Below are 22,260 nucleotides of genomic sequence, written 5' to 3'. Positions count from 1 at the left end.
AACTAATTTCAGTATCACATTGCTTGGGCAATAAGTAATATTAAAATCACAAATAAAACTTCTGTTTTTATTATTAAAAGAAAAGGAACATCAGAAAAAGTTACACCATGCAATCTTTCCGTATTGTTTGACCTCAGAAAAGTTAATATTCCTAATGCAATCACTGTTAATCACTTGCCAGTTGCAGACAGAAGTAAAAAGCAGCTGTAAACGACGTCCTTGTAGGTAAAGCCATTAAAAGAGTCCCAGCTTCACAGACCCTTCTCTGCATAGCTTTATAATACTCATCTCCAGTAGGTCAATTGTTTCTTTCTTTATCTGAAGAAAACAAAAAACAAAGAAAGCATCAAAGGTCACTGATAATTCTTTGGCTAAATACCATGACTCCCGCAGTCCCATCTAACACAGCTACAGATTAGGTTGTAATTCATACAGAGTTGATAAAGTATGCTGCAGCAAGAGATCTACCCTGGGCTGCAAAATTTTTATAGGACTTTCCAGAGTATCAGCCAGTATCAACGAGTCCAAGGGAAGGACTGCACTGTAACAGCCACAGTGTTGCCTGAGGCTGAGACATCTGAATGAAAGTGAGCAGGAAGGTCAGGTATACATGAGCTGTATGCAAAAGTACTTTTGTTTATAACTGACATGGTTGTACCTTATTGCTTATCTAAAGATAAGTCAAATGCATGTGAGGGTAAATATTAATGACACACTTCAGCAGGAACACAAGATTCTCTGCTATCGTGGTAAGTCCAGACTTTCCTTATGGTTCCTTCTTCCCACTTACGAATAACTTTTCTTCTGAGGTTTCTCTCAGGTTTATATCCTTTTGTGCACAGGAATGTATGATGTCAGAAAGCCTAACTATTCTCTATTTCTTACAAACCCTTCTGCTTTAATGAAACCTGAAATTTGCTCAATGCTTATTTGTAAATGGAAGAAAATAATGTTTAGCAAAATGTTTAAAAAATATATATATATTCAAATCTTACAAGTAACTTGAAGAGTTGAGAAAGCTCTGTGTTGTCATCAACCTCTATACAGAAAGTTTTCGAAGTGGGAAACTTGTCCTTTGGTCAGATTGGGAAGTATACAGTCAATTTTTATTTAAACCTCTACACTTCAGTGTAACTCAAGCTCACCAAAACAGTCTGATAAACTCATTCACTCTACATTTGGTTTCTTTGTGAGGTTTCTTTTCACTTCCTTCTAATCCCCTTATACGATAAATGAAATGAGAGACAAAGGAACAAAGAAAAAAAAAATCCAGCAGCATTAATGAATGAGATGTTGAGGCAACTGAAAGAGCACTGGATCAGAGTGCCATGCACTGTATGACTATGATGGCATAGAAGACTGTTATGTGGAAGTATTCATGTCTTTTTAAATACATATATATTTCAGAATGTGCCATTATGTACATAATTCTCCACGGAATATGAGATGAGCACAGGAAAAGCAAGGAGTTTGCACCTTTAAAAGAAAGCTATGGATTTTTCCTTGAGTGGACAAGAGGTACATGTTCTTCCAGCTGTTCATGCTTTCTGCATATTTAATTATACAGACTAGTATATTTACAATGCAATTTAGCAATGAAGCACCTTAAACATGCAAATAAATTAGTGTCAAAGTGAGGTTTGCAGTGGAAATGTGTCATTAGGCCTCCTATCCAATTCTAAAGGCATTATTTTACCTCCACATCTAGAATGGAATGAAAAAAATTAGTACATCAAACTGCCAACCATCATGCTGTTGGTACTATAATCTCTCTCTTCTCTGAGAAAACACATGACTCTTATTAGAATGCATTTGACAATTTTTGTACAAATAGGAGAATAAGGTCCTTAGCTCCCTAAGACTGTATTCCGTATTTCAAGTCTGCAAATTGCTAAACATCCTGATGGTCTTCTACAGTCCTAAGGAGCTTTACCTCAAAAGCATTATGTGGGTATCTTTTATTACTGACATTCCTTACAAATAACTTTCAGGAATCTACCGCCTGTCTGCAGCAGGATAAATAGCTGCAATAGCTGCACTTACATAGCTCAACATGTCAAAAGCCTTTCTGTATAGTTTATTACCTGGACCAAATGCAGGTTTGAAGACTTTTCTGTAATCCCATGTTTACTATTCTGTAATCATATACAGAGATCTATCCTTAGACTAACACTATATATGAAGGTGCAGTATTCTTACTTCTTTGGTTTTAACTTGAAATAAGCATGAGCATTAGCTTCTCTAATTTTGATGTTGACAGCTATTTTTCCTTAATAAAATAGAGCCAGAGTCACAATCTTGGCTTCTATTCCTAGGCAGACATGCTGAAATGCTGTAATACTACATCCAGTGAGCTGAAAAGGACTGTCCAGGTTCGCAATAGCCCCAAATCAATTATTAACAACGTAATTTTTTTTTTTTAGGTGGATCACCTATATTCTACTGTGTGTTTACTTACTTGATCTGGTTTACAAAAATCTGTTGCACTGCAACCAGCACACGTTGCACTACTGTTTTGTGCTAACATGCCTATGGATTCAGGTTCTCCGGTCTTTGAAAAGCTTTCATGTTAAGCGCAAGTGATGTACAAAAGAGGCTTAGGTATTCACCACAAGAGGGAGCCTCCTTGACTCAATAAACAAAGTGTTCTTTTTGCTACTTCATTTCTGCAATGTATGTTTTTGCAGGGCACTGTATCCAGGATTATTGGATACTTGCATCTTTGTGTATGCAGGACTGTAAAATGCAGCACATTCAAATATACATGCAGGTGCAAAGATGGAATAATGACCGACAGTTTCTTTCACTTGTGAAGCTTCATATCTATACGTAAGAAAGTCCTATTTCCCTTGTGATTATGCATATTAGCCTGCTCTAAATGTGCAGGAAAATGGAAGCATTGTGCAGGAGCATGGCAGCTTCCTAGCAAGGACGACTAGTGGAATCCGCCTCCTTCACTCTGCTGGCTAGGTACCAGCTGATTCCCCACAGCATACGGTAAACATGTCACAGCAATTAATGTGAAGGCTCGCTTATAGAATTGAAAAGCATGAGGAACTATATTAAAAGGAGTCTACAGATGATGGATGGCTCTACATAGTTTGTACCCTCCCTTTTTCCAAATATAGGGGAACTGCCTGTAGATTTACTCACAAGAAGTTATCTTACTCTCAGACACAGACCAATAAATGCCTCTCCAAAGCTGTACTTAGTTTTTGAGGAAACTTTTGCACAAAGTCCTCTTACTAAGAGACATTTCCAGGAACAGGCAGAACAACTACCCAGCATAAACAAGAGAAATTCACAGCACAGCTGTGACCTGCAACAACAGCAACAACAAAAACTTCCGCAAGATGTAATATTGAGACCCGAGAGTGCAGACTTTCAAGTAAAATGTTGACTTCTTTGTGTTTCTAGACCTCTAAAGTTATCTTTACAGAAATAAATCCTTACCAACCAAGATCTAGGCACTAGAATCAAAAGTACTGAGTACAGAGAATATAATATACACAGGTGCTTATACGATACCTCAGGGATATCCATCATTCTCCTTAGTTTCTGATCTCTCCAGTTCCAATCCAGAATCATATATTTTGTGGAGTTCAAGCACAGGCCATCTAAAAAGGCAATAGAAATTTTATTACCAAGATAATACAGCATGTGCTTATCGAAATTATTTTTGCGTTTTACATCTTTTGCTGTCTGTTCCCAAGGAAACTAATCTTTGAACACTTAAGCACTACATTTGCTGGTTGAAAAACTAATGCAGTGACACTGCAAACTCCCTTAACCACATAATCCCATGCCGTTTTGGAAGACAAACACAAAAGCAGAACAACTACTGTTGCCAGGCTTGTCAGGAGCTAACATCCTGCCAGCAAATAATTCCTCAAGCTTCCTCTTGATGAAACCACAGGAGTTGAATTTCCACAGCTGATGAGGAGCTGGTAAGTTACAAGGACTCTAGCCTGAAAAATCCTATTAATGGGAACTGATGGCGTTTAGCAGTTTAAAGGGCTGGGTGCTATGTGAATATGAGACAGGTCAGTGGTGCTGGAGGGCCAGTTCAGAAAGGACCTTTTTTTTTTTTTTTTTTTTTTTTTTTTTCCTTTAACCACTGTTTGGAGAATAAAGGTCCTTTCTGAACTGGCCCTCCAGCAGTTCCCTAGTCTTCTATACAATGTCCACAATTTTTATAACATTTTTCACTCCTCTTCATTCTTTAGGGGCCTGGCACTGCAACATGAAGTTGTCAAAAAAAGACTAGAGCTTAGAATAAAATAATACTACATTTTGTGTCCCTGCCATAAACTGATACCACTTGAGATGGCAATGTGCTGATGTGCTGAGCAGTAACAATTTAATGTTGGTGAAAGGCAAAGAAAGCAAAAAAATTATGCTATTCCTGTACTCCTTTGGAAGGAGCAGTAGAGTCCCAATCTACAGACAGTCCCTGACCACAGGGGACCAGTGACCATAGACTCCTGATGAAACCACAGACTAAGCAAGACAGTACTTAGAAAGAGGAATGGAAAGAATCACCTTATCTTGCCATTTTGTGTTTGTTTTTCTTTGCATACATTGTGCCTGTTAAGCAAGTAAAACTACTCCAAATTTGGGAAGAGAAAATTATATTTATATAGAGTATTTAATTTCATCACATACAAATCAGAAATGAAATTGGCAACCAGATCTTTGCTCCACCCCACAGAAAAGTTTACACTGAGCTTAGAGTGACATATGATACAATGACTTCTGCTATTATTTCCTTTTGATTTACTCGTAGTGTTTGGTTTCCTGGAGCTTTAAGTCTTACACCATGGTTTTGCAATCACTTCTAAGTCAACATAAATTAGTATTCTTGACAAAAGAGGAAGTCCCCCACCTCTGCCTGCTCATTACCCAATTTTGTGTGCATGCTGGTTCTGTTTTAATTGGGATCAGTTCACTGAGCTGCCAAACATACACTTAAGCTAGCACAAGAGGCAGGGTGGGGGAGTAAGTGGGTACTGACCGGGGGTGGGGGTGCTACTCTGCTTTTCTCTCATAATACTGATTTATTCCAGCTTAAAGGGTTCATTAAATCAACTATTAGAATATTGATCTCATTTTGACTGACACAGTAGAAAACTGCACAGCTTAGTACCACAGACTCACATAACCGAAGCTCTTCAAAAACAAAGTCTAACTTCTTGTGAGACCAAGAATAGGACACCTATTGATAAAAAACCTTGTTCTCCTACCTTGCTCCACCAGCGCTTTTATCCTCCCAGGAGTTCCAACCCCAATGTGGAACACACCTTTCTCCAACATATTAATCTGTTCTTTGATCTAATTTGAAAAGAGAAAGACAAACTGTTGTAAAACCATGACTGTTCAAAATTTCTTCTCAAAGAGCTGGAAATAAATTCAAGATCACATACTATCTCTTTCTAGAATATCATCAAGTAACGAATGCTATTCATCTTTCAGGCTATCAAGATGATCTATCTGGGAGAGCATTTAAGAAATGGAACAGCCAGATGGGCATCACACTTCTCTAGAAGGTCAGTCATGTTCAGCTTTGAAAATCTGCAACTGCACCAACTATTTCTGGAGGTGAGAACAGTTTATTTTCTTCAGTATTTAAGCACATTCTCTGGAAATATTTGGAAAACCAACAAATCTGAATTAGCTCTAAACTCACTCAAGATGCTGACACTGGAAAAAAATGAAATAAAGCAAGCTGTGTGTTTGACAGTATTTATATCAAAGGCCATGTTTCCACTCATTACTTCCCATATTCCCACAAATTGTGTTCTCCAGCAAGTATAAATACTGGATATCCAGACATCTCACTGGTATATGCCAATGTGGGTGCTGGTACAGTTTGCTTCTACGAATGTGTGTGTAAACCTTTAGTTTACCAAACTTTCGGTTTACACAGGCAAAATATATTTGAACAAGCACCTCATTCAAATGGACATGGAACATCTTTAACATGCAGCACATGCATGAGCTTCTACACTCTGCACAGGATTGCACCAGAGTTGGTATTCAGCTAGATTCCTCGAATTGTGACAAAAACCTTCCAAGAGGAAGCTTCACCTAGAAGAAATGAACACTATATTGAAAAGCACTATTGTTAAATGTTTTACAAAGAAAATGGTATGACACCAGTGAATTTGGAAAAATAACAAATCTGAATTAGCCCTAAACTCTCTCAAGATGCTGACACCGGAAAAAAAATGAAATAAAGCAAGTTATTTGTGTGTTTGACAGTTAGCTGTTCTAACACACTTACAGCTTTCTTACCTTTATGTGCTTTGCAAACAGTTTCAGAACTCTGCAGTCTCCTTTAAATGCTGTCATTGACCTAGAAATAAAAAATTGCAAAAGGAAATGCAAACATCAGGGCAGAGATTAAGACCACACAGGAGGAAAATAAAACTAGCTGGCATTTCTCAACATACTTGAGACACACAGTTCCCCAATGACCTATGCTTGTACTTTGAACGCTATGTACGTTCTCATCTGCTACTTGCAGTGATCAACAACCGGACAAACACAATAGCAGGTATCAGTAGGTGGCAATATTGCTTAGATAGCTTTTCAAATACTGTTGAATAGTTAGGGCTTGTGCTTTCACAGCTAACAGTTCAAAACTGACTAATCAACAAATTCTAATTAAAATATTTGCCATTACTGACATATAGGCATCAAGGAACATGCATGTGTCCAAAGGAAAAAGCTGTATATGTACAAATGTAGATTTTACAGAATTTTCCTGCAGCTTAGCAGATGAGTAAACCTAGACTGCCACAGTCTTTACTGTTGGGATTGTCTAAATTCCAGTTGACCAAAACTCATTTGTCTGAAAACCTGACTTATTGCTTTGATACTCCATTTGAGCACACACTAAGAATTCTGTTCGGTATTAGTAAAGCAGGAGACTACATATCCAGTACTTATGGAATGTCTCTGCATGCTTTCTGCAGTGAGTGAGCCAAATTTTCAAATTTCACTTGTGCAAAGCTAAAGGTTTATATACAAGCATACATACACCTAAGGCTCAGACAGTAGTATTTGCATGCCTGGGCTAAGCATTACAGGCACATCTGCTGTGTCCATGCTGTTATCTGTAGCATAAAATTCCCAACTCTGTGTACTGACAGAAAATCACAGGAAGCAGGGTCAGAACACAGAAGACAACCATGAAATCTGTGAGGTATACATTAATTCATCAAGACTTCATGAATGAGATAGGGGAGAAGAGAGAAGGGAAAAAGAAAGACAGGGAACACTGAAAATCATCAACATTTTGTCAGTCTGAGACAGCTGAGAACACAGACACAGATATGGAGGCACTCCGGACAGACACACATCATCACTTGAGGCCCTGGAATGCCTTGTCCTCACTGCCTTTGGTGCTATCAGCATCATGGCTCTACAGTCACTAATTCTAGTGGTGCATTGTGATGCTCTATGGCTTTACTGTGTTCCCACATATAACATGTTGACTGTCTCCCCAAAATTTGTTACACCTTTTTTTTTAAACAATAATAGCACTTACATGCAACTGAACTACTAAATGTTACTTTAGTCTAAAACCAAACACCACACTCCCACAGTTTAAAGCAGCAAGGGATATTGCATCAGTTTCAGTCAGTAAATTTGTTGGCTAGCAGAGGACAGTGTCCCAGTTTTGCCTTTATGTCTGTGGATCCAAGACAAAACCTCTGACTGACAGCCAACCTCAACATAACATTTGCTATCGACATACTTGATGAGTTCCAAGGAACGAAGGGCAGAACTGCAGATAACCAGCATCACCACTGACTTCTTCTCCTTGTGGTTTTTACGGAGTTTTGCCCACTTAGGACAGACTGAAATGAAAAAGCCCACATACACACTTACAGAAAGTACTACTTAAATACATGCCACAATTTTAAATTGCAAGAGTACATGATGAATGGTAGCCAGCAGCGAGAACACACATGCTGACTCCTACGAGGTCTGGATCTCTGGCAACAGTTTTACATTAAGTCATGGCTGAGAAACTGGAAAATAAAATGTCCAAAATAAATACAATACAGAAATATTATAGAGCTGAACAAATGAGATAGCATTAAAAATCAACATGTGGTAAGGTGACAAGGCCACTGTCTTCATTTGTCACATATGATAATTTGTATCAAGTAAAACCAGTTGAAAACAAACAAACAAACAAACAAACATTTACCAGACCAGAAGTTCTATATAAATACATAAAAGAGAACAAAAATACTCTTGGTTCATGTCAGTAGGCAGTGGCAAGATTGTTATTGGAAGGTAATACATATACGTACATATGTATACATACACATACTACTTATGACAAATAATCCCAAACAATTAAAAGAAACTCTAAAACACTTTGGTTAAAAAAAAAAAAAAAAAGATGTTTTGTAAAAATTAGCTGGAAAAACAAGACCTGTCACAAAACAAACAAATAAATGAGAACAACAACAAAAACCTATAATCCTGGAAGTTATTAATGTTTTTTAATTAAAAACTATTTGGGGGTGCAGATAAAAACTGCAATAATAGTGCATACATGATGGTTTTCATACAATTTTCATCTCATCCAGACCAACATTTTAACTTACTCTCTTTCAGGTATGAAGAAAAACTGTGGGTGAGATCATTGGCTGGCAAGAAGCAGGAATCTGAAAACATAAAGGAGAAAGTATTTTTGTTGACGTACTTTTAACAGCAAAATGAGTATAAATGCTTGCAGCATAGCCATTAGTTATATTGATGAAATCACATTTATGTTAAAATCCACCATCAATAAATTACCATTTGTAAAAAGAGATACAAGGACATCACGTGTACGTGAAGCTTTAAATTGTGTAAGTCAGTGAGAGTAACATTTCCCTACCCAATTGTAATTCTTTTTTTTTTCTCCCACCATAAAACCCGGAATACAGGACTGCCCAAAGGTGATCACATACTTCAAAACAAGTCTTTACCACAATCAATCAAAGGTTTTAGCCAAAAGCCTTACAGTCAACCTGCTAGACTGTTACTTCAATCTAAGATGGAAAATGTAGATCACCCAGACAGTTCATACTGCATAAATGCAAGAACCTACCAATAAGTGAGACAGATGTTGGTCACTCTCCTGTCAGTGAGTTGCCTTTCTTTTTGGCCTTTCATATTGTGGTAATCTACCTAGTTACAATAGCCCTAATAGTAACCCTTATTCTGCACTTTGACACCTTTTTTTTTTTTCTTTTTTTTTTTTCATTTCCCATTGGCTGCCTATCTTTTATCTACATTATATTAGCTAGTAAATATGAAAAGGACTGCGGCAGACACGCCATTTGACTTTAAGGTCCATATAGAGGCAATGAAGAAAGACAGTGTCCTAAATTAGGTAGTTTGGAAGGTCTCTCTTTTTTTTCAGTGCCTACACAGAAGTCTAGGATCTTAAATTTGTGCTTAAAATTAGATGGTCTGAAAACTTGCCATAGTTGTTAAGGCTCTATTGCCTGATGGAACAATACGCTCCCTTAGAGCATTAACAACTCTGTCTTCAGGGACCCACATATTTGTTGTCATTGCACATGAAGCACTGCACCTCAGGGTGCCTGTCTATGGAATGAGATGATTGCTGATACATTTGAACTAAATTAAGGAGGTTTCCTTATGCACGTTATTTATGTTCACATGGATGGCACATTGTGCTAATGCTGGCACTGTCAATCCATGGTTTCTACTGCAACAGGCAGTGTGACAAACTTGCTTTATAGCTGGATCCTGCCAGAAGTCCTGCCTGCGCAGCTTCTTGAGAATAGCCACTCTCCACCACTACATCTTCCATTTAATGGGTGCTGTCTTGCTAAATACTTCTATTTTATCCCAATCCTTTCTATTAAAACCAGAGATTGACATTTACTGGGACTTGAACTCCAAAGGGAGCTCACTGTGTACAAATGAAGGATCAGCAGCTGATTTAATTTGAAAATTATGTTTAAAAGATGCATTTGATGCTGGTGGCAAAGGGCAGTAGCTGGTAAAGTACCATAAACATTTGGTGGTAATAGGAGAGCTCTAACCATCCGCTACAGTCCTCTTCCCCCATGGGCAAAATATCTTAGCTGTTGGTTTGCTATTCTGAATACATTAAGTCTCATTACTGACTGAACAATTCAAAAGATGGTTTCTAAAGCATATAAGCTTCAGTCATTGACTTTTCACAAATGCTCCAGCAAAACTGAGTATTAACAACAAATTTAAATAAAAGTTTCAGAAAGAGGGAAAAAATCCACACAGCTCCAACCTGTAGCAAGAGACCACGCTGACTACAAACTTGACCTTCTGCACTGTGTCAGTTAACAAGAACACACAGCTCCAAATATTTGCTTATTTGCTCAGTGCTTTGACATGAATGACTTGACAGCTGTAGAAGTTAGTAAACTCCTTGGGTTTCCAAGCCTCCAACTCCCAGCACAAAAATAAAAAATAAAAATCCCCATCCAACCCAAGAGCCAATCCATGTGGAAATGGGTCACTTCATTAGCCTAAAGGCCTCTTTCAGTAAGAAGCAAACCAAAGCAATTTATTATTTGCTAAAAACTCTGAATGTCTAGAAATATTTAACACAAGCTTTTCAAAGCAATCTATATGGGAGTTTTCCAGGTTTTCTTGATTTAATAAGAAAGCTGAACATAGCCCAAAGAAATGAAGAAGGGTCAACTTAGAATCATGGATAATAAGGAAGAGCATATTTATCTAGAAAGACAAGTTTAAATGTTAAAAGATAGACAGCACTGCTGGGCTAAAAGGGTGCTAGATTGGGCATAGGTCACCTGCAGTTCAAGAAATATCAATGGTACATGCAGATGTGTTAATGGGGCAGTTTGTTCTTCATATGCCATCTCAACAAATAATGGACAGTGCCTGGAAAATGATAGTGCCTCTTCATCTGTAGAGTGAGAGGCACACAAGTTCAGTGTTGCCTTTACCTCTAAGGCAACCTCTAGCTGACAGAGGGAAGCTAACCCTGCTCTGTCCTGCTTTGCCTTTTCTCTCTCTGTCTTTTAACTGCAGACAGAATAAAGGAAACCAAGAGGGTGCTATAGTCATGGTTAAAACTTGTTCGCTTTAAACTTGGACCAAAACTACCATCTCATTTCATGCCACTCCCTGAAAATCCATTGTGTTCAATATTTCATAACCATGTCAGAATCATGTTTTGTTACTTCTTTGTCTACTCCTCTTAGCCCTCTTATTATGCATCTGGATAGATGCAGATAATCCCAGAAATGAAAACTGTTTTCACTGTCTTTCTCAGTCAGTGTCTTGGAACATACTAAGGAATCGTACAATTTCTATGAGAAAGGTGAGCTTCTAAAATTAATTCTTTATAATAAAAAGAAACAAAAATGGTGTTTTTCTTTTCACTTTTTCAACTCGAAGAAATCCTCATATTTGTTCAAAATAAATTAACTTCTTTACTAAAGAGCAAAGTATAAAATATATACAGTATAATAAAATATTTCAATAAAAAGTACAACTCTTAAGACCTGTCTGAAAAAAATCCCCATTCTTCTACAGAAAAAGAATTCACCAGTGTCACATTATTTATCTATTAATATAGGATAAATTACCTGACAGTGTTAATTCCTCTATTTCAATCACTGAACGTCTTGCACCAAAATGTTGACTAAGCAGATTCTGTAGATCCTCAGGGACACCAGGTTTCGGAGAGGATTTTTCCAGAACATCAGATATTTTCTTCTAAAAAACAAGCAACAGGGTTAAGTATGGTAGGATACCATTTTTTGCTCTTTCAGTAGCTAACAACATAGTAAATAAATGTTCCTCCATAATTTCATAAAGGTAATTGGATTAATTAGAGCTTCATTAGGAAAAGCTCTTACAACGGAACAAGACTGTGTTTAGTGGGAATGAAGACTTCAGAAGCAAGTCCAGATACTTTGACAACAATGGTCCATGACCCTGAAGATAAAAAATCTTGTTCACTCACCTAAAATGCCACCATACCTAAAACATAAATGAAAGCTGTTTTTGTGGGGTTTGCTGTTGTTACACTTTAGTATCAGTTTGAAATTTGATTTATTATTTTTTTTATTACCATTATTACTCAAGCATTAATTACAGGAATCAAATGATTATGTAAAACACCTATAATTTGAGTAAAATAGGACAACTATCTCTTTTTGGAAGAGAAGGTGGTAAGCTAGACTAATAGTATACATCATATCATGGGAAGTATGATGAAAATGAGTTAAAAGTTCACAAAAACAGAAGTCTAGCAGAAAGAGTTCAGCATCTGTTTTGCTCCTCCAGAATATATATATTTTTAAACCAAACATTTTTTTGAGCCTTAACATGAATTCATGGAGATGGAGTTTTATGCCTTAGGAATGTTAGCAAATAACAGCTCTGAATTTTCACTGAAAAGAAAGTATTGTTGCATTTTTTCACATAATTAAATGGATCATGGTGGTAGATCAGCCCAATATTCCTGTTATCTAAATGATCTGCCAGCATTTTAGATTACAGAAGATTTTCATGGATAGAGGCAGTCTGGAGAGAATGGCACGGATCCGAAGCCTCACGCACTCTCACTGAGAAACGATTAATTTGTGAAAGGCCAGCTTGAGGTTTCTCAGCTGCGTAAGCTAAAATTAACTTGCTGTCATGAGGATGTGGGGCAGTACAAGCCTGAAAGTTAAAAAGAGACGGAGAGTGTGGCTAGGACATGGCAACAGGATGTGTATCTGTGAGGGATAGTGAGACTGTGGAGGGACAAGGTGGGCCTAGAACCATTTTTGGCAGCTGTGGAGGGGTGGTGGGTATCTGTAGTGCTTACACCTTCCTCTTGGCCGACCTTTGGCATGGCCCAAAGCCCCCTCCAGTCATTGGAAGACTTTCAGTAGATATGCAGCTGGTTGGTTCTGTAGTGCCTGAACCTGTGGCATTCCTTCGTAAGCTTCTCCTCCATTTTACACTGTTATATTTTTCTGCCTTGCAATAATTGTCTTTCCCAGGCATGGCCACAGGCCACCTGCAGTACACATAGCCTTCTCACGAGGCCTACAAACAAACCTCTTCTTTGTTATTCCTAACAAATACCGAAGGCAGGGCACTAGGGAGAAATGCTCTTCTCCAGCCCCAGCCTCTTCAGTGACCCACATTTGGGAACCTCTGCTTTAGCAGAGGATAACACAGAAGTATCAGACTCCTTTCACTTGGTAACTCAGCGTAAGCGACTGTTCCTCAGGACCATTATATCACTCTCTGGGCCACTTGATCCCTCCAGGAAAATTACAGCACTCTTGAGAGGAGAAGCCTAATACTAACAAGAAAGTCCGTAAGAGTATGAGCAAGGACACCTGAGCAAACTCTCTTCCTTCGAGGAGAGCTGTGGGGAAACATTCCTCACGCAGGAAGTTTTATTATTTTTCTTCCAATTTGTTCCAGATGCTTAACAGTAAAGTTTTTCTTTTCCTTCCTTTTTTCCTTTTTTTTTTTCCTTATTTTTTTGGAGACTGCAGTTTGTTTGGAAACAATAGATCAGCCTGATAAATATTTTCTGATGAATTTGCTAACAGGCTGTGTATGTTAACTCAGTGGCCCTAGTGCCAGTGAAACTAAAGGTGTAACCGAGTGCCTGTTTGCCTGGGAATGGGGTCTCTTTGCTAGGGCTGGTTCACCACTCTTGTGGTGGGATGCTTTCACTCTGGCAGCAGTGGATCAAGCTCTGCGGTCACTTTGCCAGAGCTGCATTTAAAGCTAAATCCCACTCTTCCTTCTCCCCATTCCCCAGCTGATTAAGAGGCCTGACATAATATAAAAAAGCCACCTCTCTGCCTTGTGAGGGAGCCAAATATTTACACAGGCTGTCCCAAATGACAATTAACTTGCTTGGTGCCATGTTATTTCCATCTAGCCTGCAGAGTGTGTGTGCTGTTGAGGGTGAGGATGGAGCATGGCCAGGGGGGCAATCCAGAGTATTTATTTATGTACTTATGCTAGGAGGACAAGAGGGAATGAGGACAGTTCTTGGTGCAAAGGATGCGACAGCAGCTGAAGCCTTGCCACACAGCTGAAACTGGGCAGATTCTGCAGAATGAAATGCCACCTTTTTTTGATAGTTACATTTCCCAGTATGCCACACCTGCAAGCTGCATGTGGATGTAGAAACCCTTGAGTGGGTTTCAGTTCAGGTGAGGAACGGGTATTTTGAGTAAAGTCAAAAAAGTGTGAATTTCTACTCTTATCTGAAAAAGGCTGCAACGTTATGCTGCTTCACATCACAGGGTTGTCCCAATTATGAATTTTACACCACCACCCACACCCCAGGATATCCGTACCTTCTTTCTCTTCTTTGCTTTTACAGCGCTCTCTTGTTTTTCTTCAGGCTGACTAAGAAAACACTCTGTAGGCTGCAAAGCACATATTCAAAAAAGAAAAAAAAAGAAAAAAAAAAAGATTCAGTATCAGATATCTGATCACCTGGAAAAAACAAAGTCAACAAAGGGAAGCAAGAGAGAAATACAGAAATATAATGCTGGCTAGGGAAAACAAACAAACCCAAATGTCCCCACCTGTAGAAGAGATCAATTTCTTACAGTTACCTATATCTGAAGTAATCTTGGAATTGAGATCTCTGCTGTAACCAAGAGAGGAATAAAAGCTGAATCATAAAGGCTGCAGTCACATTTTCATAAAATAGTGAGAAGTGGATTATGATAAATTAAAAATAAAAAAGAGGGAAACATGAACAAAACATTTCAACAACGATATACTTTTAATCTCTATTATTGCATGCTATCATTTTTCTAAATTTTGCCAATAACGCTCTGAAATATCTGGGTCTAATGTGAGCATCCAGATGGTGAAAGATGGTAGAAAAGGGTGAGAATAATTGTCAATAATCATGCTCTGCATTTCCTTTGACACTTGTAATGCAAAATTTAGGAAAACATGTTTCAGATTTGTTCTGCCCCATTTGTGCTTTGTCTTCTCATAGCAGGCAGGGTCAAATGTGTGTAAGAAAAATACACGTTGCATTTCAGAATAATCTTCATCCAGCACATGTGTTGCGATTATTAACCCACGTTTGTGCCTGAGCGAGCAGGCTGAACCGGTCCATTTGTAACAGAGTCCCTGTTCACATAAATCAGGGTTAGGATTTGTCTGAAAGCCACCTACAGCTGTCCAAGAGAGGAAGCAAGGTACAGGTTTACAAGCATAGCAATTCTCTTCCCTTTTAATTTCTTAGGGACTTCCACTTCCTGGAAATGCAAATGATTCTGCATACACAGGCTTTAGAGCTTAATAAATGACTCAGAGAGAAGGAAGGGGAAAATGGGCTGAGCTGCAGGAAAAAACTCCTTGATATTAGGATGCATCTGGCTAGAAAAATCTGCTCCTGTGAGAAGCCATGGAGAAGTCTCATCAACATGGTACATTAAAAGCTCATGGACCACCAGTCCCTGAGCCTGGAGGCAAAGGATCAGCAGGAAAAGGAGCCTGGCCGAAAGCCAGAGGATTTGCTCCTTCATTCCCTTGTTAGGGTACCTTCAACAGGGCCAAAGGAAAGTTAACAGATGCTCAGAATAGCTGAGCCTCTCCAAGCACTTCTTGCACTGCCACCCTGACAGGAGGGCACTTCATGACAACTTGCACCAAATGAGCCTGGCCAGCACATTCGTACCTTTCCGTGCCCACTCTCAGATCTTTATCGAAGGTGTTTCGGGGAGTTTAATTGTTCATGTTACGTCTTCACTTCCCCTTTTCTCCCTACCTCCCTTGATAATGTAGTTATAGAAAACAGGGAATCACCACGTTCCCCACAAACAAATGACCTCTATTGATTACTCCCGTTTTCTGTGCCGCGATACAATCACTGCACTTGCTAAAGTAGCAGTAACGTATAAAATTGGGTCTGAAACTGGTTGAGGTTTTAAATTATGGTTTAGGAACTACCACAGCAGATTAGTCTGGGGACTGGCTAGAGTAGGCAAAGCACTCAGTAGCTAGGGCTGGAATATAATGCAGCTTGGATCAATACCTAGCTGTGAAAAGCTGTGATTGGAAATGTATCTTCCTTCAGCAAGTAAAGATCTGTCCCTGTGATTTTGTCAGGAATAAGCAGATCCTATTTTCACTAGAAATCAAGAGACGGCAAGTACAACTCACTTCAGCTAAGAAAGTTGTTCCAGGTTTAACATAAGGTTTGTGTTTTTATTTTTGTTTATTTTTTTTAAATCTCCGTCCTGACTCAGATTCAAGTGCTTATAAGAACAACACCATACATTTCCTCATTCCTAGCCCTGCTGTTAGCATTCCCAGACATTCAGACTGAAACAGAGCTACCCTCTGCCTTCAGGTCCTGCTCTACCCTTATGCATCCCAGCTGTCCATAGATACTTGAAGACCACTTACCAGGTGTTTAAACCATAAATTCCATGTTTACCATTACATTCTACATAGAGAAGAAGCCTTTGGATTGATTTACTCAAGAGACACTACCAAGCAATCAAAAAGCCAGAATGGAGCCACTCTGAACCTCATTCTTCCCATACAATGTGATGGTTCCTTATCCTACAAAATGTCATCACTGTTTATGAGCCTTTCAGAAGACAGAAAAATGCCACTCATTTAGTTTGGGCTCATTTCTTCCTTCACAAGCATTGTGAACTGTTTTATATACATCTGCAAAACACCATGTGCACTCCCAAACGGTATCTACATGTGAAAAAGAACAAAATGCAGAGCTGAAAAGAAGTCTCTAAGAGAAACAATATTTTCTCACTGGTAACCCTTCATTCAAATGCTTAAAAGTGTCATCAAATGTCTTGGCTTCCTTTTTGAAGGCAGTGTGTAGCCTTTTCTTTTGACGGCAACAGAAGTACACAGCAGGCTTGTAGGGAATGCCTTGCTTCCTCAGAGAATCATGTCAGGACTGAAAAAAACCTCCTTTACAGCAGCATGTATATATATTTAGGCATGGCATGCTGTTAGCAAGTGTCCACCTTATTCAGACATTAAAAATAATGCCATAAGAGAAAAATAAACTTCATGGTGGTGAATGGCTGTAAATCTACATGGCTTTGATGATCTATAATCCAAAATATTTAGGTATCTGATCTAAACTGAACTTCTGACCCTTAACCAAATGTTAGTTGCCTACCTACTCATGCAATAGCTCTTTGCATGGCACCCTTAGGAAAAGGTCATTTGCATGTTTTTCTTATGCAAGACACAGAGCAGACAACCTGCTGGGTTTTGACATGGCTCCCCTGTGCTCTGTGTTTTTATGCTATTTTTACATGGAAGTTCTTAAAATGCAGAAAACAGGAAATTTGTGCTGAGACCACTGATTTATGAACTAAAATGTCATAAATTCCTTGTTTGTTAATCATGGACATAACATAAAATATTTCCTGTATTATATTTCTAACACAACTTTTTTTTCTTTTTCTTTACATGTTGCCAAGTTACTGGAAATTCAAATGTAAAGTGAAAACATTCTTGTGTGTGTGTGAAAGTTTACATTCTAGGTCAGCCATATACTCTGACTTTTGGAGTTCGTGACAAAGTAAACACATCAATGCTCCATTCAGATTGGAGACAAATCATTCATTTCATTGTAAGCCTGTGGACAGTCTGCAGACTGGAAACATAAATGTTCATAATTCTATCTGGCTGTCTCCTGACTGGCTTTAAGATGCCAAGTCCACTGCAAAATAGCTTCTAGCCCATGAATAAGGCAGAGATGAGTGAGTAGAATAGGTTATGTCACATGCACCAGAACTACAAACCTACTGGTGTTCTGTAAGTACATCCAACTTTGCAAGCGTTTTGCTCTAAAAGACATGCAACAGCACACACATGACTGAGTTCCCACAAAACCTTTGCACCCAGGAGTTTCATGACTGAAGATCAACTCATCCTGCTCCAAAATACAGACTGATCTTATTTATATTCTGATTTATATTCTGCCCCAGAAGAGCTGGGGCAGGTGTTGTGCTACAATCCCAGTCCACCTCAGCAGGGTAACCTGTGTTGGCTATACTTTCTAATGTTCTCACAGAATGAGCAAAGCAACTCCTCCAAATAAACCATCTTAACTTTGTTCTAACTGTGTACACGAAGATAGTGTTGATAAAAAAGGGCTCCGCAGGCATCCGCACTGAGTTGAATTCCTCACATCTGATTCCCAGGTAAGGTGTGTAGAAGGGCAATGCAGCTTTCTGCTGTATTGCTCAGTTCTCTCTTTCCTAATCAAAATATGGAACCAGTTCAGACATTTGGCTCACTTCACCCTTGGTCTCCTTGGAAAGACACCCAAATGCATGGTAATTACTGTATTGCTTACACTTCTCTGTTACTAAAAAAAAAACATACCTACAAATGATTTTCACTTGGTCTATTGCCTAGGCATCATACCGTGAATTTAATACTGACCTAGGGTCTAAATTAATATCCATAACCTCAAGGAGAGATAGCCTCCAATGTCATTTTATCTCCTTGACAAGCATTCAGTCCATTCTCCAGTTCGATACCAGGAAGACAGAAGAAACCAATTTTCAGACAAGAGATTTCTTAAAACCAGCTGAGCTCTAGCTCTGCTAAAGTGATGCTATCTGCCAATGACCTTGCTGCTGTTTCCTGGGTGTATTCCACATACCGATGAACAACAAAGTTCTTAATGGTTCTAAAGGAAGCTTTTTGCAGTGCAAGGTTATGGAAACATCAATCCGTGTAGACCTAAATTCTTCCTCATGTAGACATTTCAAAGGGGACATGCATGGGTGAAGATGTCATACAATGTTTAAAACACAGCTTTCAAGACCTTGTGTATACAGGGAAGAGGAAAAGATCAGAGGATAAAACAGTGGTAGCACCACTCAGGCATTTATCCTTAGACAGTCACTTTTGCAGGTGATCAGCTTGGCAATCACACAAAACAAAAGCTAAATTATGATTGAAATAAGCTTGAATGACACCACTTTCAAATACTGCAAAAATAATTAACCCCCTCCCAATTTATGATAAAAATCTTATTACATGAACAGATTAGACAAAAAGTGAAGAAATCTGTCCCTTTAGTGGAAGAATGGGGACTACATTCCCCTACACGGTATCATTTAAGTGCTCTGCATAATTGCTAAACTTACAGACCTGTTTTCTTTTCTTTTTCACAGCAGGTTTGGAATCTGGATCTTGATGTATTGCTGTCTTATCACTTGGTTTCTCAATTGTTTCATCATCTGAAGGATCTGATGAGAAAAAAAGAAGGGGTTTTCATTGCATTTTCATTTTTCAAATTCATCTTTTCTTTGCATTCAAAATATGGATTAAGATCTTTAACTACAAGCTTGTCAAAATAATATAATCTCAAGATTAGCAACAAACACAGCTGTAATAGAAATTTAAATCATTTTTAAAAAATGGTATTTGAAATTTACTCTAGGAAAAGTCCCAGTTTTTCCCTCATCTTCATAGGATCTGTTCTGGCAGGCAATGTATTTCCATGTCTTTCTGTAATGCTACACAGTTGGTGCCATCTGCAGCATCACAGGTAGAAATGTCTAATCTCTCCAGAAACCCACTTAAACTAAGTTGAGCACTGAAAGAAGATGTATCTGATAAACTACAACACCTCAAGTTGCGTGACATCTCTCTGTGTTATTTCAGAAAAAGTAAAACGTTATCTTAGATTCATAGCACTGCATTCATCATAGAGAATTACAGACCTATCTCAACAAATCATTAGACCCCAAAGTAAGAAACAGTTCTGCTCCTAAAGACTAATGGCTCTGTGGACCATAGGATCACTGAAGAAAATATATAATTCCTCATAAGTTTGTTGACACTTCTTTTGGAATAAGTTATTTTTTCCTACAAGGACAAGAGTCTTGCAGATGGAGGAATAAAAAACCCACACCAACACACACATAGAAAACACTCAAACCTCCATCTAGAAGCCCCAAATGCCTCACTGACACCAAGTACCTATAAGAGGAAGACTTCTAAGATTTGTATAATCTTGTACTGTATAAAAATATATACAGATGTTTCCTGCAAGCACATTTTAGCTGTGTGACTCTTACAGCATTAATAATTAGGCAATGGCACCATTTCTAAACTTTAATCAGAATGTCTGTAACAGTAAAAAAAAAAAAATGGTTATGCTGTCAAAGAAAATTATTTAGATTAAAGTGTCTCCATTCATTCTCTTCCCCATCTCTTTTTATCTACAGAGAGATTTCTGGGGGAAAAAAAAATCCTATTCAAAAGGACAGTTCCCTCACCAGTGCTCTATTAGCCTCTGATTTTAAATGATGTTGTATTCCTACACAGAATTTTCTGTTGGGGACTGAATTACTTCCCCGGTCATTGCCAGAAGCATTACCATCTATTTAACTGAATAATTACAACTGAATAATTCAATTTCTGTATCTGGAATACTCTGGAATATTTTTCCACTTTGCAGGGATTTCACAATTGTTGAAATCTCCTGTACGCTCAATTTTTAAGCTGTCAGTTCAAAGATAAAGTTATTTATTTTAAGTAGAATCAGTAAAAATTCCCTAGTTTCCAAAATAGAAACGCTAAAATTCCATAAGCATCATACAAAGTACGGAAGAACTGACTTCTGATTATTACATGATATCTATGCAATCGATAGCAGTAAGCAGAGTAAATTTAGGGCCAGAACACATGAGAGAGAGAAAATCAAGTATGACTGCTATTTAATAATTGCAGCTGAAATATGTACATTTAAAAAAAAGAATATATAAGCATAGGGGAATTAATATGATTGGGAAAGAGGAATCTTTACTCATCCCCAGATGCAACACTATGCATTATATGGCAATAAGGCCATGGCTTCTAAAATCCACATCGCTACCAACGCACATACATACTTCTGCCTGGGAAGCACTGTCTTGCAACTTCCATCCCTTTTCACACGTTGAGGAGCTCATGTAACAGTCAGCATCTTAAAAATGGGTTGTGACAGCTGTTAAAGAGTTTTAAAATTTGGGGAACTTAAAGCTAGCAATTGAAGAAAATCAGTGAATATTTTAGCAGGTTCGAAGTCATTTGTCATGAAATCTTATTTGATATAGATTAGATTCTTGGCAAACTGCAATAGCTTTAGAAACAGCAGCATGAAAGAAAAACTAACTCTTAAATGAAGATAAACATGTTAACGAACTTTATTCAGACCAAAACAAATGCCATGAAAGAATTGGCAGCACTTATTTGCAACTTAATGCATACTAAGAAATCTTGAATGGGAATGCACCAAGAAAAGCCTCTGCTTTCCAAGACCAGGGCAAATGCACAGATGTGTGTACAAACGCACAAATGTAGGCACTAGGTGGACAGTGCTGCTAAGCTGGCCTATTTGCTTTCTTCTTTTCACAGACATAGCCACCAAGCCATCAAATAACTACCCAAGTGCTAGATCACAGAATCACAGAATGGTTTGGGTTGGAATTGACCTCATCAATCGCCTTGTCCCAGCCCCTGCCATGGGCAGGGACCCCTCCCACCAGCCCAGGTTGCCCAAAGCCCCATCCAGCCTGGCCCTGAGCACCTCCAGGGATGGGGCATCCACAGCTGCTCTGTGCCAGTGCCTCACCACCCTCTGTGTGAAGAATTTCCTCCTTATATTTAATCTGTGATGCCAGGGGAAGTGGGTTGCTGGTGGCAGGGGAAGAGCAGGGATGTCCCACTTAGCCCTTGTCTCTGCTGCTCAGCTGTAACATCAAGGTGCCTCTTAAGAAGCAGGTAAGTCAGCCTTAGCAGAGGACACTGTGTGGTCATTCTGCGATTCCCTCCCAAAGGATGAGAACAAGGCAGGTGGCAGGACTAAATCTCAGGCACATATATGTACACTAACAAATGTATGGCACTAGGCTCCATGAGCTACCCCAACTTTACTATAAATTTATTGTTAATGCACAAAATAGTGTATCTGGTCCTGTACAGCCTAACATAATGCAGCAGGTGAACAGAAGATACAAACTTGAAGATTTAGGAGACAAACAAATTTCTTATGTTACAGCTCAAATATCTGTGGCAATCAGCTGGGTTTCCTCTCCTCCCAAGGACGTCTGATGCTCCTGAACCACGTCTCTCTCTCCAAACCAACAGCTCCTTCCCCAGTGCCATTCCTCTCCAGAGTCACCGAGCACTTGTATCTTTGGGGCATTTAAGAGTCTCAGGTATGATACTTCTATA

At 38.7% G+C, this 22,260-nt stretch overlaps 1 protein-coding gene across 2 annotated transcripts in view; it reads right to left on the bottom strand.

Annotated features, from left to right (window-relative positions):
• Positions 1–46: 46 nt before the first annotated feature.
• The window catches only part of CMSS1 (cms1 ribosomal small subunit homolog), a 232,512-nt gene continuing 210,298 nt past the window's right edge, over positions 47–22,260 (bottom strand). For both annotated transcript variants that reach the window (XM_082767273.1, XM_082767272.1), the window contains exons 2-10: positions 19,189–19,286; positions 14,370–14,441; positions 11,637–11,766; positions 8,628–8,687; positions 7,763–7,865; positions 6,295–6,355; positions 5,244–5,331; positions 3,529–3,617; positions 47–318 (exon numbers count right to left, since the gene is read on the bottom strand). In XM_082767273.1, the coding sequence (XP_082623399.1) occupies positions 235–318; positions 3,529–3,617; positions 5,244–5,331; positions 6,295–6,355; positions 7,763–7,865; positions 8,628–8,687; positions 11,637–11,766; positions 14,370–14,441; positions 19,189–19,286 (785 nt within the window). In that variant the 3' untranslated portion in view covers positions 47–234. The remainder of the gene's footprint in view (positions 319–3,528; positions 3,618–5,243; positions 5,332–6,294; positions 6,356–7,762; positions 7,866–8,627; positions 8,688–11,636; positions 11,767–14,369; positions 14,442–19,188; positions 19,287–22,260) is intronic.

Source organism: Aythya marila, assembly GCF_965140915.1.
Source record: "Aythya marila genome assembly, chromosome: 1".
Lineage (NCBI taxonomy): Eukaryota > Metazoa > Chordata > Aves > Anseriformes > Anatidae > Aythya > Aythya marila.
Note: the sequence above shows the minus strand (reverse complement) of the source record. Positions and strands in the feature narration are given on the sequence as shown.